Here is a 20,143-nt window from a genome sequence, read left to right on the forward strand (position 1 = left end):
CAGCTCTCCCTACCTCTTCCTCCTCTTCCACATCTTACCCTACCCCTCCCCCCCCCTGTTCTGGACCCGATGCTCCCCCTTCCTCTTCATTAACGGTATGGACCTCAAACATCTGGGGCCTTCGCTCAAACTTGACTGACCTCTCCATACAGGTTGCTTCTGACAAACCAGATGTGATCTGCTTAACAGAAACTTTCCTCCTTCATGATGTCTCTGATGCCTTGGTATCTCTCCCAGGTTACTCCCTCCTCCGGTATGATAGACCTGAGCCTCGTCCTGGAGGTGGGGTTGCTATCTTTATAAAAAACTCTCTTCCTCACTCGCCCTCCACTGCCCTCTCTCCACCTCACCCCCAGGAATACCTTTGGCTATGGCTTCCCCTTCGCTCCCACCTTTTGTTCATATGTGTGTTGTACCGTCCACCAATCAGAGATGACTCCATCTACATCTCACTGTCTGATAATATGGACCAACTTCTATCTACCCATCCCAACTCTCTCTTCCTCATATGTGGTGATTTCAATTGTCACCATGCCAGTTGGCTGGGTGTGGGTACCTCTCTCACCAGCCATGGCTCTTCAGCAAAGGACTTCTGCGACTCACTGGGACTGACACAATCTGTCAATTTCCCGACCCGGATCTCAGTCAACGGAGCATCTTCTCTTCTGGATTTGGTTATGACAAACTTCCCTGAAAATGTCTGCTGCTCTTCTTCTGCTCCAATCGGCTCATCTGATCATGTGCTTGTCAAAGTGGACATCTCTCTGACCATTCTCAGAGAGCCTCCTCAGCGTCGACGAGTCTGGCATTTCACTCAGGCCAACTGGCACGGTCTTCAAGCAGCCATCAATCATCTGGACTGGTCTCGCATCTCTACCGCCTCTGACATCAACTCATCCTGGGAATTCTTTCAAAGTAAATTGCTCTCTCTCATGCACAGATTTATACCATCTCGTCTTCAGTTGTCATACCCTTCCTCCCATCCATGGTACACGGAATCTTGTGGTGAGGCTGTTGCCCTGAAACAACTTGCTTTCGTCTCCTGGAAAGCAAATCCTACGGAAGGAAATCTCATTTCCTTTCACAAAGCCCGAAACAAGTGTGTGTCCACCCTCAGGAGAGCCAGGAAACAATATCTCACCATTCTCAAGACCGAACTCTCTTATCAGTCTCCCTCTTCCAAATCCTGGTGGCGTCTGGTCAAATCTGTTTCTGGTGTTTGTTCCCCCTCCATCCCCTCCCTCACCTCAAACGGCTTAACGGCTGACTCCGCACGTGAAAAAGCTGAATGCCTCAACTCTGTGTTTGCCTCTAAATCTTGTGTCCCAAACCCATCCCTCTCTGTACCCACCGTACCCAGTCGTACCCAGCTGCTCCTGGACTCTGTGTCCTTTCCTCCTGATAAGGTGGAAAAGTTTCTGTCAACCCTCGACTCTGATTCTGCAACTGGTCCTGACGGCATCAGCCCACGGGTCCTAAAATCATGTGCTTCTGCTCTTTCACTCCCTCTTTCTGTTCTCTTCACCCTCTCTTTTGCTCAAGGTCATCTGCCATCTGCTTGGAAATCAGCCAACATCACCGCTTTGCACAAAAAAGGTGCAAAAACAGATCCCAGCAACTACAGACCAATCAGCCTTCTCCCAATTATCAGCAAAGTCATGGAATCCATCATTGCTTCAGATATTAAATCTTTCCTCTTCTCCAATGGCTTGTTCTCTGATCATCAATTTGGTTTCAGACCTGGTCACTCTACTCTGGACATGCTGCTTCTGCTTTCTCAACAATGGATGGAGGTCCTCAACGCCAAACAGGAAATTAGAGCTGTCTCCCTTGACATTTCACGTGCCTTCGATACGGTCTGGCACCCTGCTCTGCTCTCCAAACTCTCCTCCTTTGGTATCCATGGAAATCTCCACGCATGGCTGGCGGACTTCCTCTCTGGTCGTAGTCAACGTGTGGCCCTGAATGGGTTTCTCTCATCTCCTCTTCCTGTTCAGGCTGGTGTTCCCCAAGGTAGTGTTCTGGGCCCTGTGCTTTTTCTGGTCTTCATCAATGATCTCCCTGACTCTCTTGAAAATCCTCTCTATCTCTTTGCTGACGACTCTACTCTCTGTCGCTCCATTCCTCATCCCTCAGATCGGCAGTCTGCAGCCTCCTCACTCTCTGCAGACCTGGACAAAATCACAGACTGGTCAAACAAGTGGAACATGTCTTTCAATCCTGACAAATCTCACACTCTTACAATGTCTCTCCAAAAGGACCGACTGGACAACCCTCCCATCTACTTTCTCAACAATCCTCTCCAAGAAGTTCTGTCGCTCAAGCTTTTGGGTCTCACTATCTGCCATGATCTTTCTTGGGAAAACAACATTTCCAAGCTGGCCTCCAAAGCCAGTCGCCGACTGGGCATCCTCCGTCGTGCGAAGTCCTTCCTTGGCACACCTGAGCTCCTCACCACATACAAGGCTTTCATCCACAGCTCAATGGAATACTGTTCCCCCCTCTGGGCTGGTGCTCCTGCCTCACGCCTTGCTCGGCTTCACGCTGTTGAGGCCAAAGCTTTCAGAATCATTGGAATCTCCTGCGATGTAGTCAACACCGAGGGCCTTTCACTCACTCACCGCAGGCAGGTTGGTGGTCTTTCTGTCTTCTACCGACTCCTCTCCGGCCTTGCTCCCCCAGCTCTCTCTGTGCTCTGTCCCCCCAATATTCCTTCAGGTCGCACAAGATCTGCCTGCAACCCTCTTATGGTTAAACTGCCAAAGTCTAGGCTCTCTGCTCACCTTCACTCTTTCATTCCCCTTTTCTCCCGCCTCTGGAACAAACTCCCCCACTCCCTTCAATCCCACTCCTCCCTCCAGGTCTTTAAAACAGCTGTTCACCACCATCTCTTATCTTCCCCCATCGAAAACCTTGATCTTTTCTACCCACGGTAATTCACCCCAGAGTCCTTGCAGTGTTCATATGTTTTAATCCTCTCCCACCTCCCCCCAAGTCCTCCCGATGTCCCTGCTCTCAAATGTTGTGTTTGTGTCCTTCCCCCTCTTCCCCCTCTCTTTTGTGTCCTTCCCCCTCTCTCCCCATCTTGTCTGCCGCTCCCCTTGTTTTTTGTGTTTTGTGTGTCGGTTTGTCTTTTTGTGTGATTAATGTTAGCTCTTTCACGAGCCTCGATCTTGTATACAACAAAAAATATTAAAAAAAAATAAATAAATCTCCAGGCATTGCAAAACGTCATTGCCGGGCACCGAAGGGGGCTCGGCAGTGACGCACGCTGAAAGAGAGTACTCAGTTTTCACTCTGGTTGTTTGTTGTACACCGCACCTTTCCTATGCCATCTTTAGGCGCTGCATATCGTCATTGCCTGGCACTGAAGGGGGCTCGGCAGTGACGCACGCTGAAAGAGAGTACTCAGTTTTCACTCTGGTTGTTTGTTGTACACCGCACCTTTCCTATGCCATCTCCAGGCGCTGCATATCGTCATTGCCGGGCACTGAAGGGGGCTCGACAATGACGCACGCTGAAAGGGAGTACTCAGTTTTCACTCTGGTTGTTTGTTTGTTTGTTTGGTTGTTTGTTTGTTTGTTTGTTTGTTTGTTTTCTTGCTTTTGTGTTTGTCCGGGCTATATCTCAGCCATCCTTTGAGCTAGGAAGCTGAAATTTCGGCACAATAGTGAGCACGTCCTTTTTCAAAAACGTTATTTTTTGTTTTTTGATTAATCAATATATTGAGGAGTTATTTAATTATTAGCGATTAATTAATTACTTATTTAATTAATCAAATTTCCTTTATCTTCTGACCAGTAACTCAGGCACCTTTTGAGTTAGGAAGCTGATATTTGGACATGCCAATGCCCAGGTGATTTGGCTGCAAAGGATATTTTTGATTTATTAATTAATCAATTAATCAATTAATCGATTAATTATTTAAGTATTCGATTAATGACTAAATTTTTTTTTTTTAAAGTTGCAGATTCTGATGAAATGGTGGTGGTTTATGTGTTCTCTGACCGAATTGATTAATAATTTAATTTTATTATGATTATTATTTATTTATTTTCATTATTAATCATTTCTTTATTTTCTTTCTCATTTGGCCAATATCTCAGGCACCTTTTGAGCTGGGAAGCTAATATTTGGACATGACAGTGACCAAGTGATGTGGCTATCAAGGATATTTTTGATTTATTGATTAATCATTTAATCGATTAATTATTAATTGATTAATTATTGATTAATCAATTCATTATTTAATTTTTTATTAATCACTTATTTAATTAAATTTCTAAAAGATACATCTTCGGATGAAGCACTAGTGGTTTAGTTATGCTATTAGCCAATTGATTAAGGAAATATTTTGTGATAATCTTTTATTGATTTTAATTATACAATTAATCAATCAATTAGTGCACACCTCTCCCTCCCAATGCAGCCTCAATGAGCTGCACTGCGGTATTGCTTGGCGCCGGAGGCGCCCCGACAATGCCGCGCTGAAGGATATTTAATTATTTGGCATGGGGGCGGTGTTCTTTGAATGTATCTGTACTTGTTTGTTTGTTTGTTGTACACCGCACCTTTCCTATGCCATCTCCAGGCATTGCGAAACGTCATTGCCGGGCACCGGAGGGGGCTCGGCAGTGACGCACGCTGAAAGGGAGTACTCAGTTTTCACTCTCGTTGTTTGTTTGTTTTCTTGCTTTCTTTCTTTCTTGTTTGTTTGTCCGGACGATATCTCAGCCATCCTTTGAGCTAGGAAGCTGAAATTTCGGCACAGTAGTGAGCAAGTCCTTTATCAAAACTGTATTTTTTGTTTTTTGATTAATCAATTAATTGAGGAGTTATTTAATTATTAGCGATTAATTAAGTACTTATTTAATTAATCAAATTTCCTTTCTCTTCTGACCATCAACTCAGGCACCTTTTGAGTTAGGAAGCTGATATTTGGACTTGCCAATGACCAGGTGATTTGGCTGTAAAGGCTATTTATGATTTATTAATTCATCAATTAATCAATTAATCGATTAATTATTTAATTATTCGATTAATGACAAATTTTTTTTTTTTTTGAGTTACAGATTCTGATGAAATGGTGGTGATTTATGTGTTCTCTGACCGAATTGATTAAAAATTTAATTTTTTAATGATTATTTATTTATTTTCATTATTAATCATTTATTTATTTTCTTTCTCATTTGGCCAATATCTCAGGCACCTTTTGAGCTCGGAAGCTAATATTTGGACATGAGTGACCAAGTGATGTGGCTATCAAGGATATTTTTGATTTATTGATTAATCAATTAATCGATTAATTATTTAATTATTCGATTAATTACTAAAAAAATAAAAAATAAAATCAGTTACAGATTCTGATGAAATGGTGGTGGTTTATGTGTTCTGTGACCGAATTGATTAATAATTTAATTTTTTAATGATTATTATTTATTTATTTTCATTATTAATCATTTATTTATTTTCTTTCTCATTTGGCCAATATCTCCGGCACCTTTTGAGCCCGGAAGCTAATATTTGGACATGACAGTGACCAAGTGATGTGGCTATCAAGGATATTTTTGATTTATTGATTAATCATTTAATCTATTAATTATTAATTGATTAATTATTGATTAATCAATTAATTATTTAATTTTTTATTAATGACTTCTTTAATTAAATTTCTAAAAGATACATCTTCGGATGAAGCACTAGTGGTTTAGTTATGCTATTAGCCAATTGATTAAGGAAATATTTTGTGATAATCTTTTATTGATTTTAATTATACAATTAATCAATCAATTAGTGTACACCTCTCCCTCCCAATGCAGTCTCTATGAGCTGCACTGCGGTATTACTTGGCGCCGGAGGCGCCCCGACAATGCCGTGCTAAAGGATATTTAATTATTTGGCACGGGGGCGGTGTTCTTTGAATGTATCTTTACTTGTACGTATATATATATATTGTTGCAGATCCCCGGTTCTGTCGACGTACTAAGGGGTGGGAGGGGGGGGGCTCAGGCACCGGGTCCACGGGCTGTCAACCGCAAGATGAAACTCACGGCCGGCGGGTTGGGTAGCAATTCCAATCGCCAATCCACCATCCATGGGTCTAAGGGTTATCGATTGTGACTCGAATACCTTAGAGACCACGTGGCCGGGAAGACGGGGAATTGAACCCCTCGCGTTCCCACACCTTATTCCAATCAGGTGCGCCAAGCGGGTCGCACGGTGTGGGTCGTGGCTTTACCCTGCGTCATCTGCGGGCCTAATTGAACAAACGGATTTGGTTTCGGACGATGCACGGTCAATGGCTTAAAGGACGCACACGAGCAGGTCGAAAGGAAACAAAATGTACACGTCTTTTATTTACAATGGCACAGAAAAAATGACGAGAAGCAGACTTAACAATTTGTATGGTACCTATCTTAATCCCAACATAGGCGCCTGGAACACTCGCACATGGGGTGAATCACACACCAGTTAGACTCGTACCGGTGGACGTGCGGACGCTCACTCGGGTCCGGCAGTTCCCGCGCGTGGTGTACGGTTTGATCCGGCAGACAGCACGAAGGAGGATCGGCATGCAGGATGACCCAGCACAGCGGACAACCTAGCACGGATGAAGAACCAGCTTGAAGGACAAAGGAGTAGGGCAGCATGGACGAACCAGCTTGGAGCACAGCCAGCTTGAAGGACGAACGAGGAGAGGGCTCGAAGAACGATCGGCATGGGCCAGTATTGGGTGGAATTTCCTTCTCGAAGGTTCCACCGCCTTCCATTGGCCGAGGCTGGTCACAGCCCCCCCCCCCCACCTCCTGGGTCATTCCCCCCCATCTCCTTCTGGAAGGTTCCACGACCTACGATTGGTCGCTTGTTGGTCACGTGCGATCATTGCGCCTCCCCCCTCCCCCACCTGGAAGGTTTCATTCCCTGCCTACCACTGTCGCGGTTGATCATGTGGACTGTTTCTCCCCGCCCATGAACCAATGTCTTCATTCAACCATATGAGGGGTTGGAATCCTGCCTAACTCAACGCATATACAGTCACGTGAAAAAGTAAGTACACCCCATGTAAAGTTTTGACTTTTTCAACATATTTCAACATACAGCTATTTGATCTTCATTTCAACAATATTGATAGATAAAGGTGATATAATATAACAAATATCATGAAACATTTACATTTTGTAGTCCATTGTATAATTTAAATAAACATAAATGCAAATTTCACATGTGGAAAAAGTAAGTACACCCTTGGCTCTAATAGGTGATATTGCCCCCTTTGGCAGAAACAACCTCAAGTAGGCGTTTCTTATAACTGTCTACCAGTCTCTGAGATCGACTGGGAGAAATTTTTGCCCACTCCTCCATGCAGAATTCTTTCAGCTGTGCGATGTTTGAGGGGTTTCTTGCATGCACAGCTCGTTTCAAATCCCCCCACAACATTATATATATATATATATATATATATATATTGTTGCGAATATGGAATTTGGCCTCCATATCCGCTTGTAAATATTCCCCTATTTCCCCAATACTCCCCAACTATCCCCAATCCCCCATTCCCTAGTCCCATTGTCTGTAAACAACAATCAGTAGAGCCGACCTTCCCCTTTTTCCCCCATTAAATGTCGTGCCCAGGTCCACCGCATCTCACGTAGACAACTTTCGGACATCTTGCTAGTTATTCTTAGTCTATGTCAGTTAAGGACTCCTTTCCATTAATTCTGACTCTTCGTTGCACCAGAATGTGATTATATGGCACCAGTAGTGAGTTTAGGACCTTTCCCATACCTCCTTCCATCTTCTTCCCCAAACAACAACTACAACTACAACTACAACAACAATTACAACAACAACGACGCTGCGCGGGGGGAGTGTGCGTCATCACACCGGCTCGGTTAGCCGCCATTGACAATGCGCGCCGGACCATGCGCTCCACGGGGTTACCACGAAGGGGCTCCTTGTCAGTCCCCCGTCAAGGGCGGAGCCGGTAACCCCCCCCCGCACGCACCCAATGAGAGGCGACGTGCCGATGCCATCTGGGGCGGAGCTAACGAGCCGAGGGCGTGTCACTCCCCGCCGGAGATACGAAGGACTCACCGGATGTGAGGTCAGATGCGCCCCCAGCTTGAGACGACAAGACGCCACCTCGAGCGCTGTGAAACCTCCTGCATCTACTGGACCGTACAGTACCCTGTCCCTGAGCCCAGGTGCACCTGGAGCCATCGATCCTGCCTTTCCTAGCCATCAATCCCCGTGTGAGTCAGCTTTTTGTCCCGTTTATCTGTCGTCTGTTGGGGTTAATATAAGATTGTGTCTAAGTGCTTGTCTTTCTATGCTGTACCTCTCGTCCCTGTAATCTGACCTTCCGAACGAATATAATCTCCTCCGGAGGTCTTGAGAACCGTATCCATGGTGTCGTGTCATTTTAATCCCAGCCGTGTGTCTTTTCCTTCATTGATCTAGCGTAGCGCGATTAGTCAACGTTCGGGTATAATCGGGTAACTTGTGCAGACGTGGTCATACCAAAACCGCTCGGTAAATAACATCTAAGCCACGTCTGTAACAATATATATATATATATATATATATATATATATATATATATATATATATATATATATATATATATATTGTTTACTGGCAGAATGGTGTTTGTGGAAGTATGCACACTCACCTTTCAGCTTTCTAGCCTGGGTTCGAATCTCTACCCAGCTATAAACTGTCATCCTATGTTTCATAGCAAAGTGATTCAACAATGTGTGTGCCATCCTTCCGATGTACATCTGTCGACATTAGTTGGCGGACATTAAAAAACTCCATGGTGTACTTTGTGAATAGTAGGCACCATGAACAAATTCCAAATTCTTGCCCGAACTACTGGTGGGAGATGGATATCAAACCATTCGGCATGACCCTGGCCTTTCGACGGTTTCAGTAAAACCAACACTCTGTTACTCAAAGTATATCAGATCGGATCAGCTGCAGTCTGTGCAAAACATAAACTTGCATAAAGCAGTATCATCTGCTCCACTGCTCACTGCAGTATCAGTCAACCTACATTTATTGACAAATTGCCAGTCGACCCCATGGGGAAAGAAATCAATCCACAGATGCATTTCTGCCTCTCTGGCAGTCTCTGTTGAAAATTGCCTTTCTATATATATAGAAAGGCACTGTATATACTGTATATACAAATTGCAACAATGTACTTCAGCCCCAGTATCAAAGCACTTGGTCAAGCAATGCTTGTGAAACTGATACAGATGCACCTTGGCTCTATGGCCAAAGCTCATCGTTACACATATACATATACATCCGAGCGTACAGAGCCAGAATGCATGGTTATAACATTAGCAGTTTTCTGTTTGCGAACCACAGACTCTTACCAGCATAACGTGGATTCCCCACTGGAGAAGAGTTGGCAGACTGTCCCAGGATTTATACAACTTGCACCTCTTAACTGAAATGGTGACAATAATACCCTGTGTTGCACCAGAACTTGCTGCAAGAGTCCTCTCAGCAAGTACTGATGTGGGCCAGAGCACATTAATCAGATTACAAATTCCTGCCCAAATTACCATCAGTCAGACATCAGACCTGTGCAGCCAGTTCGTGAAAGATTTGGGCCAAACTTCTGCCAGAGCTGAACCCAATATATATATATATATATCAACTCGCATGTCTTCACTGGCATGGTGATTGTGAACCCATGTGCCACATTAGCACTTGCTGCAAGGATCCTGATCAATAGGTTTTGCCTGCCATGTATCCACCCTATTTAAGCGTCTACTACATACTTTCTGAGGATTTTGGTATGAAGCCAAGAAATAAGATCGTACAGTTAAAGTACAACTTCTGGCTTTACTTTCAGTCTGTCAAATGCAAAGAACCACCCAATGCCAAAAACAGTCCATCTACTACAGAGCTATTCCTGCAGTATTAGTCAGCCTACTAAGGCTTTGGAAGCTTTTAAAGTTTGTGACAGCTTGCCAACGCAACTCTTGGGGGGTTTGACTCCATGCTGATGAAAGCCAATGAGCCAGAAAGACGTCCATGGATGGATTCCTTTCCAGAGGAGTGTGCTGGCATCGTCAACCAAAATGCTTCTCAAGTCTACATTTGCAGACTGATGGCGCTGTTCCTCGATCTATATTTAATATATATGTAGATGTTTAGATGTTTGGCATCTGAAGCGGACACGGGTGGACTTCGCATTTTCAGATGCTTTCTAGTTTGCCTCTGGGTTTACAGCTGAATGCAGTTTATATTTATTGAGATCAGGCTTCTCATTTGATTACTCTTGTGTTATGTCCAATCATATTTGAAAATCTCTTTGCTATACATTACATGTCCACAAAATGTCTCGGGGTCTTGTGTTATGTCCACCAAAAGACTCCCCCCCAACCCTCCCCTCCCCTCCCAATGACCCAAAAGACCCTAAGGACCGAAAGCACCCAAGGAACCAAAAATACCCCAAAGACTAAAAAGACTGAAAAGACCCTGAAGATCCAATAGACCACAAAGACCCAAAAGACCATGAAGACCCAAAAGACCCAAAGACCCGAAAACCTAAATGACCCCAAAGACCCTTAAAGACAAAAATTACTCTGAAGACCAAACTAAAAAGACTGAGAGGAACTAAAAGACCCTGAAGACCTAAGAGAACTAAAAGACTTAAAAGACCCTGAAGACCCAAAATACTCCAAAGACCCTGAAAGACCCAAAATACCCCAAACATCCTTGAATACCCAAAGACTGAAAAGACAAAAAGACCCCAAAGACCCTTAAAGAACCAAAAGACCCAATGGACTCCAAATGGGGTGTAGGGCTGTAATGGGTATTGTTGACCCACATGTCCCAGAGGACACAAGCATTTATAAGGCTCAGGCTTCAGAATTTGGCACTCTCACGAGGCTGTACGTTGAATAAACTGTTTCAATCTGTCATTTTTGACGGGATTTTCGACGAGTTTGAATGAATGCAAGACAATGTTTGGTCCATATGTCCATTGCATGAGATAATTGATTTATTAGAACAATTAATCAGGGCTTTCTATCTTTCCTAAAACTGGCTCAATGTGTTATTTTCATTCACATATGTCCCAGAGGTAACAGCGAATCACGTTAGCCCTTTGTAATCCACAGGTAACGCCACCAGCCGAACCAGGTGATCAAAGCCAAGAAGAAAGTGTAACCATTCACTAAATTATTGCATCGTGTTCACAGTGAGAGCCTCAGTCCTCTGACCTCACTGGAGTTTTATTATACTTGGGCTAAAGCTCGTAGTGGAGCTGACACACACCGTACACACACACACACACACACACACACACACACACACACACACACACACACACACACACACACACACACACACACACACACACACACACACACACACACACACACGACGAACATTTAACACAGCCACTGAGCTTGGGGGGAATGACGTCACTTCCCGTGATACTCTGGGTACCAGTGACGTCATAACAATGGCGCAGATTTTCTCACCGTACTCAGCAGGGCATTTCCTCAAGAGGAATTTCCTCCCCCCCATCAATGCCAACCGCGTGGCAGAAAGCCTCCTTTCTCGTGACAAAATTTATATATTGGACTGGACTCTTCCTGTTTCCAAAAAAGGATTTGTCCTATCTGGAAAACCTAAACACCATTCATGCGCGGAATCTTAAATATCAGCTACGTTAGCCGTTTTATATGAATGGATGGATGTTCTGACAGGAGCAGTATATAAGCTGCGGGTAAAAATCACCCGGCCGTCACTGAACTAGTCCGAGATGGGCCCCGGGATGTTGGGCGTGCGCGGACGAATAGGCCTACCAACCACGTGGCACGGTTATCTGGCAGCCATCTTGGTGTTTGCGCGCATTAAATTTATCGACAATTTATGTGCTAAACTTATCACATAATACAATATCTTGTGCATCCTTAGACGCCATCACTGGTAAAGATGAAATTGAAAGTTATCGAGCGACATGAGAAAGGTGAACATTGGGCCGAATGCTCGGACTTATCAAATCCTCTTTATGAATGATTTTGGGGAAATGTTTGTGAAATCAAAGTGAGTGCTTGGAGTGTTACGCCATGAACTACAACGAGCGGGAGTCGCTCATGCTCGGGCATTATGAAGAAGATGGAACGCTTGCTTCAGGGAACCCGTCAATAACTGGCACTCCTCAATGGACGAGTTTCCAATGACGTCACTTCCTTTTGAATCTTTGCCAAGGTTTTTGGCTGAGCTATAATAAATGTATGGCCCAGAGGCATTCACATATTATTGGACATAACACGAGAGTAACCAAATGAGAAGCCTGATCTGAATAAATATGAACTGCATTAAGCTCTAAATCTAACTAGAAAGATGCGCAGTGAAATGTTCATTTACACATATCCACATCCTGTATTAAATAAAGGACGAGTTTCCAATGACGTCACTTCTTTGTGAATCTTTGCTCCACAGATATGACGTCACGGAAACTCATCATTGGACTAGTTTCCAATGACGTCGCTTCCTTGTGAGCCTTTGCTCTGCGGATGTGACGTCACGGAAACTCGTCAATAACTCCACACCATTGCCTCTCCCCTCAACCATCACCTCAAGCAACAATATTTAACATATCCAGTTAGTGAAATTTGGTTTTATTTTTAATTTAATTTAATTTAAATGCATAAGTGACTTTCCCTCTCTCAAATTTCCCCATCCACCCACTTCCTGAGACATCCTCCACCTATTTCATTGTTCTTATGGGAAAACTGCTTTCATTTGATGTGCATTTTCAGCTATCACGCTAAATTCTCAGAACATTAACCGAGGAATCTTACTATAATACAAAGAGTTTGTATGGCTGTCGCTATGTCGACTTTATTCATTCGTCGATTGGCCGTGGCACTCAGGGGTGCCGTAAGGGGGGGAGGGGGGGAAGTTAGGATGATTCCAAGGGCCCTGCACTGACAGGGGCCATAAAAATTATTCGAACATTAGGTAAAAATGTGCGCACGTGTTTCATAGGGGCCCATTGTGATATCTTTTCATGGGGCCCAAAACACCTGGCGGCGCCCCTGTGGCACTGACCAATTGGGTGTGACCGTTTTCCCCAGCATCATTCTTCTGGCAGGTATAGCTCCACCTTTGGTGGTAGCCGGTATTACAAATCATCTCCCTTTATCTTATGATATGGAGAAGGAACCACCAGTAGAGGCCATTTTCCCCTGCAGAGCAGGGGTTGGCCTTTTTCGGGCACCGTAGTCCACTTTTTGAAGCAATGTTTTACGGCCGGATGCCCGTCCTGCCGCCAACCCTGTTAATCTCCTCTTGTGACACACAGGGAATTACCAGTGAACTGGTACTCAATTTGCCGACCTCGAAAGGATGACAGGGTGAGTCAACCCCCCTGGTGTTAATTCGGTGATCGACCGGGATTGCGAACCCTGGATCCCAGGATCCCAAGCCGGCACCCTAACCGCTAAGGCAACACCAGACATGATATGGAGAATATGTTGTAATAAATAAAATTTCTTTAAAAAATGGCAAAAATTATAATGTAGATTTCCAAGAATGTACCGCAGCACATTGCCCACCGGATGTGGGCCGAGAAGGCCAACTAGTACCAATAATCAAGCCAATGTTGTACAGCACGACAAGTGTGCAGTCGTTACCACATCGAAGGTTGCCATGCATAGCATCGATCGACAGGGCACATCGCACTCTATGCATTGATCACAGACGAAGTATAACGAGTTCAAGAGAATATCTTATAATATTCAATAATAAGAATATCTTACAAGCTCATCCCCAAAAAGTCAGGAAGAGCATGGTGCCATGTCGTGATGGCATAATCTTGTAATCTAGTTTCAAGTTTGTTTTTATTAAATAAATCCTTGCGAAGTGTACTGTGAAGTTTAAATGGTATTGATCCATTGAGGTCTTACTGCCATGGAAATAATGTACATCAGGTGTTCCAGCTATGTCCGCTAGAAACCACGTGGCCCTGTGCAATATCAGTTTCTTTTTATAACTCAAAGCGATTTCGTGGACCCCAACCTCCACCCAACACCTCTCTCCACCCCACCTCCATCTTACAATGAAGCGAAGAGCTCATTGTTATCATACCATGGTTGAACAAAGAATCTGATACCTTCGGCCTTTGAGTACGTTTTGGTTGGTTTGGTGTTCTCACTACGCATTGGAATATAAAGGTCAACAACTTTGTCGAATTTCTAAAACATTCACTTTTCATCCGATTTTAAAGATCACTGAATTCAACCACCAATTATTTTTGAGGTCAACTTTGGCCAAAAGGTCAACATAGGGCAGAGGAGTCAATGAAACTTCACCTTGGGTGAAGTTTTTAAAATCCTCAATTTTCATCAGATTGGCTGGAAATTTGAAGAGGATTTGCATATCCAGTCACTTAATTCAACCACCAATTATTTTTGAGGTCTCAAGGTGAAAAGGTCAACATAGGTCGAATTTCTAAAATAATCAATTTTCATCAGATTGGCTTGTAATTTGAAGAACATTTACATATCAGATCACTGAATTCAACCACCAATTATTTTGAGGTCAACTTTGGCCAAAAGGTCAACATAGCCCAAAGGTCAACACCTTAGGTGAAGTTTCTAAAATCCTCAATTTTCATCTGATTGACTAGAAATGTGAGGAGGATTTGCATAACAGATCACTGAATTCAACCACCAATTATGTTTGAGGTCAACATAGGTCAAAGGTCAACAACTTATTTTAGGGATTTCGCAAGTATCGTGCTATGCACGACATATTTCTTGTTTGTTTCTTTGTCTGTGAGCAGGATATCTCAAAACGTTGCGGATGGATTCGGACGAAATTTGGTGGAGAGATTGGTTGTGTAAGGACAGAGTTTTTCGATTTTGGTGAAGATCCATATCCGGATACTATAATTTTTACCTTAGTGGTATTTACACCAGTGGGGGATTCAAAAGGTAACCTGACTACTTAGAGCATATGCTGTTTGCACGGCCCTGCTGTCATGTTGTTTAAAACCAGTTTGCCCCATACGGGTCTAATAGATTGCAATTTAGAACATAGTGTTCTTCTCCTCACATGGATCATTACAAGATGATTGTTTCTCTCATAATGGTTTAGAATTAAGGATCTTAATTTGTACAAATTTTGTCTTTGTACAAAGGCAAATTTCTTAATTTGCGCACAGAAAGCAAAAACACATTTTTTAGGGGAGGGTTCAATGAAACCACGTGTTTAGGGGAGGAGTCAATGAAACCACGTGTTTAGGGGAGGAGTCAACGAAACTACGTTTTTTAGGGGAGGATTCAATGAAACCACGTTTTTTATGGGGAGGGGTCAATGAAACCACGTTTTTTATGGGGAGGAGTCAATGAAACCACGTTTTTTAGGGGAGTCAATGAAATTACGTTTTTTAGGGGAGGAGTCAATGAAACCACGTTTTTTAGGGGAGGAGTCAATGAAACAACGTTTTTTATGGGAGGATTCAATGAAACCACGTTTTTTATGGGGAGGAGTCAATGACACCACGTTTTTTAAGGGGAGCAGTCAATGAAACCACGTTTTTAGGGGAGGAGCCAATTAAACCACGTTTTTTAGGGGAGGAGCCAATGAAACCACGTTTTTTAGGGGAGGAGTCAACGAAACCACGTTTTTTATGGGAGGAGTCAACGTAACTACGTTTTTTAGGGGCGGAGTCAATGAAACTACGTTATTTAAGGGGAGGAGTCAATAAAACCACGTTTTTTAGGGGAGGAGTCAATGAAACCACGTTTTTTAGGGGAGGAGTCAATGAAACCACGTTTTTGGGGGGAGGAGTCAATGAAACCATGTTTTTTAGGGGAGGAGTCAATGAAACCACACCCCAAGGTGGAAATAATACTCAATCACTGGCCCAACTAAGCGGCCTGGATATCCCATCGATTAAAAGTCAACTTTTTCAACAAGTCAAGATACTAAATCAATGCTTGAGGAAGAGCTCGAATACATAATGGACCAGCACATAACAGAGCAAGAAGATAATATTGGAAAGGAGGTGAGGGGCATGCACCATGAAACAGTGTCATCATCATCATCATCATCATCATCATCATCATCATCATCATCATCATCATCATCTTGCGGCCTGGCCGAGACAACAGCAGTGTATAAGGACAAGAAAGAGGGAAATTTGAGGAGAATGTGATCAAGGGGATGGAAACACAAAAGCAAACAAGCAGGATACAAGTTCAAACACAGCAAAAGGAGGAAGGGAAAACCTGTGACGAAACAGGAAAGGAACAAAAACGAAAAAGTGGAGAGAAAACGCAATAACCTGGAAAGGAAGAGGAATGGCTGTGGAGGGTTAATTGGTTAAGAAAATCACTGTGGATTGGGATGACCTGAGGTGGTGGTGAACAGCCATCTTGAAACTCTAAAAGGAAGGGATTACAAGACTCCAGAAATTGATTCCACAAGCAACAGAACAAATGAGTGGAGGTGAGTTGTGAACCTGGATTTTGGTACATTTATCTGAAGTGGGTCCAAGGCAGACCCTAGAGAGATCTGGGATAAGCAGGATTTTCCAGAGAATCAGAAAGATCATTGATGAATATGAGGAACAGATAATGCCTTGAGACACTCCAGATTTCAAAGGAAGAGTACGTGAGAGGAGTCACGCACTGACAACGAGAGCACAGGAAGTCAGTAAGCCATCAGTAGGCAGAAGTTTGGAGACCAAAGTGGGGTGCCAGACTGTCAAGTGGGTGCTTGAGATATGTCCAAATAGATGCCCCTATTTGAATTCCTCTCTCTCAACAATGGAGGGCGACCCTCAAACACAAGTCTGAGATTGAGCCTTGAGGGCCTACCTCCATTGTTGCAAGAGCAGAAGCAGCATGTCCAGGGTGGAATGACTGGGTTTGAATCTGAACTGATGATCTAAGATGAGGCCATTGGAGTAAAGGAAGAATTTGATGTCAAATGTGATGATGAATTCCATGACTTTGCTTATAATTCAATGTAAGCTAGGAGACCTGGAGTCAAAAGGATCATTTTGCACTTATCTGTGTATTGCGGTGACGACGAGTGACTTCTAATTAGAAAAAAGGTGACCTAGATCAAATTATAAAGTAAATCAGAAAGACCAGAAGGAGGATGTGAAACAGTGTCTTACCTCTGTCACTGAAACAGTTGAGGGCTGCCAGAAACATGTCCACCTTCTTAGATGAGAAAGGCAGTGTCCAGGAGCAGTTGGGTATGAGAGCTCGAGAGGGGAGGATAGATAATTGGGTAAGTATGTATTGGGATAATTGGGATAATTGGGTAAGTAGGTGAATAAGGAGTTGGGTAAGTGAGATTTGGAAGCAAACACAAAATTAAGGCATGTGGCCTTGTCAAAAGCAACGTTGGCAATGGTGCCATTTTAAGTGAGGAAATAAATGGAGCGGAGGGCACTGGTGTTAAGGAGTTTAACTTCCTAATACCACACCCGTTAGAAAACAGGTTTGATTTGAGAATTCCAAGATCAGATTGACAAACATTGGCATCAGGATTGGGATGGTGGGAAGGATGTTTAAGGGCGTGGAAAAATCTAGCACTCGAGGAAGGAGATCGAAGAAACATGGCGCACTGGTTTGTGGCCCATCCAGGAATCAGGCAGAAGGGAAGTTAAGAAGAGGAAGCAGTATGGCACAATGAAGAAAGATTAGACAATTTAAGATTTTAAAATATTTGAGTTGACTGAGTGAGAGGGGTGGAGGAAGAACAATGGGAGATAACGATAGAAACAATTTTGGGAATTAATGACTTGAGGACTGAGCTCAGAATGAATGAAATAAAGGACTTTTTAATCGTTTATTTGTGCTCGTTTTGGTCATTGTGTGCCATTCGTCGGATAAACGTTCAACTGGCGTCACATCTGCCAGGATTAGTTGGTGGACCTTAAAGATCCCACCTACAGCGTGCTTTGATCCTGAAAGAGTCGGCGAGTTATCGCCAGTATCGTGAACAAATCCAACCATATCTACTGCTGGGAAAGCAATGGCAAACCATCCAGTATAACCCTTGCCAAGAACCTGCGTTGGCAGCACAGACACTCTAACAGAGTATGGCACACCATAATCAGGATATTTATTTATTTATTTACATCCCCCTTCCCATTACCTTCCCACTTCCCATCACCCCATAACCATCTTGAAGAGGCGAAACCCTCAGGCCTCCCAGAGTTTATTCTGGCACTCCGATCCCAAAACGAGAATCTTCTTGGCTCAGCCTCCTGGCACATCCCGTGGATACGCTTGTTGCAGGTCGAGTCGACCAATCAAGTGCATGCAGTGATCCCTCCTTGCAATTAGAGCACATTTGCCATTAAGCTAAACAAAGAGCGTGCATGCTCAAAAAACAAATTTGCATAATAAGCGTCGTGGGATCACAGTAGGACAGAGCAGGTAATTAGGCCAATTTACTCCTAGAATGTAGGTCTCCACCGAGTCGCACTCCGGGCACACGGCAGAGGCGTAATTGTTCGGCGCTGGGATGTCACGTCGACGCATTAGGACTTAGGAAAGCTCAGGAAGGCGTGTAGCTTGGCACAGCGGGCAAGGTGGAGTCTGTTTTGGCCCTGCGGGCACAGCTTGGCACTTGGTACAGCTTGGCACGCCGGAAACGTGGAGGGACATCATGTATCCGTACGCCGAGAATGATCGATATCGTTTAGCGGAACAGCAGTTGGAGTTGCCCCGGCAGGGATATGGGTATAAAGCCGTCCCTAAACCGAACAATTTGGGGTTCCATGGGCAAACAACATCATTATATGCCATTACACCTGCCCGGTTTCATAGAATGTATATTTTTATTTGAAAAACGCGTGGAGCCATTTATCACAATTACACCAAAGCTACCCGCCAAATGAGTTCAGCACGCGATCCGAGGGTGGCCTTTCCGCGCGTAAATCACTCGCAGGTTTGTCCGCCCCCTGTCGCCGATTCCCCGAGCTGGAGCAGACCCGCGCAGTTCCAGGCACGTGCTAATTGTCCTGCCACTGTATCTGCTCGAACGGCTGCTCGGACGTGCCACCGGTGGGGCTTCCGTGTGATTTAAACAAACATGGGCCTAGGGTTTCCGCAGGAGCGCGGAGACCCACGTGCGCGGGCGGCCTGTTTTCACTGCGCCTGATTTATGGAGGCCTTTTTAAAGTGGACGTCAGGAAAGCAAAACACACCGTGGATGAGTGAGGGAGTGAAGCTCGTCTCTGGATGGGACTCAAACATAGCAGACTACGCGAAACTACTACTCCTCCTCGTGCAAACCTCCGGCGGGCGCCACTTGCTGCGAAACGGTTCTTCTCGTCATCGGCAGATACTTTATCAACAGCTGGGGTTTTCAAATTGAGAGTTTGCTCATTCAAACTTTTCCGTTTCTTATCCTGGATCAAAAGGAACACTTTAATGCATTTTCCAAACTGAACATTTGGCCTTTATGTGACCTAATCAAATAAATAGCATGCAATTCTTGGTTGAATGGTAACATTATTAACTAGATGGTATTCATAGAGTACTTACTCTGCGCAGTCAACTTGTTGCGAGCCAACTCTTCTGTTTTTGAACATTTTTTTCTTTGATCCAATATGGCTGCCAGACCACGTGAGCGATGGCATCATAAATTTATATTCTCTAATATAATTGTTGCATAGATCACGCTCAATACATTTCAAACTGATCAGACTGAGCGTTGTCCCTGTCTAAGTATGACGTCATAATTATGGCACCAATGACGTAATCGTTAACACCTATTCCCCATATGGAGTTCTTTACAATGTGCCATGTTCCAATTTTTTCCATGCAGCAGTTTTGGAGATGTAGAGGTGCAACATTTTTCGGTTTTTCCAAGATGGCGCCTGCACCACATGACGTCATTATTATCATTAAAATGTTCTACAGGAGGACACACTCCTATGGTAAAAAATTCGTGTCCATCAGACCAACAGTTGCTGAATTTTTTAAAATAATGATCGGATAAGTGTTGTACTTGTTGAATAATGACGTCATAACGAAGGCACGGATGATATCATTAACATATCTTATTCCCCATGGGGAGTAGTTGACAATGAGCCAGGTCTCAATTTTTTCCATGGAGTGGTTTCAGAGATATA

General features: G+C 43.8%; 1 protein-coding gene across 1 annotated transcript in view; it reads left to right on the plus strand.

The window, feature by feature from the left end:
* The window catches only part of LOC144890798 (ATP-dependent DNA helicase PIF1-like), a 12,626-nt gene extending 6,362 nt beyond the window's left edge, over positions 1-6,264 (plus strand). Inside the window, exon 2 of the mRNA XM_078772633.1 lies at positions 6,199-6,264. Coding sequence (XP_078628759.1) covers positions 6,199-6,264 — 66 coding nt within the window. The remainder of the gene's footprint in view (positions 1-6,198) is intronic.
* Positions 6,265-20,143: the final 13,879 nt, after the last annotated feature.

The sequence above is a fragment of the Myxine glutinosa genome, chromosome 2 (assembly GCF_964187855.1).
Source record: "Myxine glutinosa chromosome 2, kmMyxGlut1.1, whole genome shotgun sequence".
NCBI lineage: Eukaryota > Metazoa > Chordata > Myxini > Myxiniformes > Myxinidae > Myxine > Myxine glutinosa.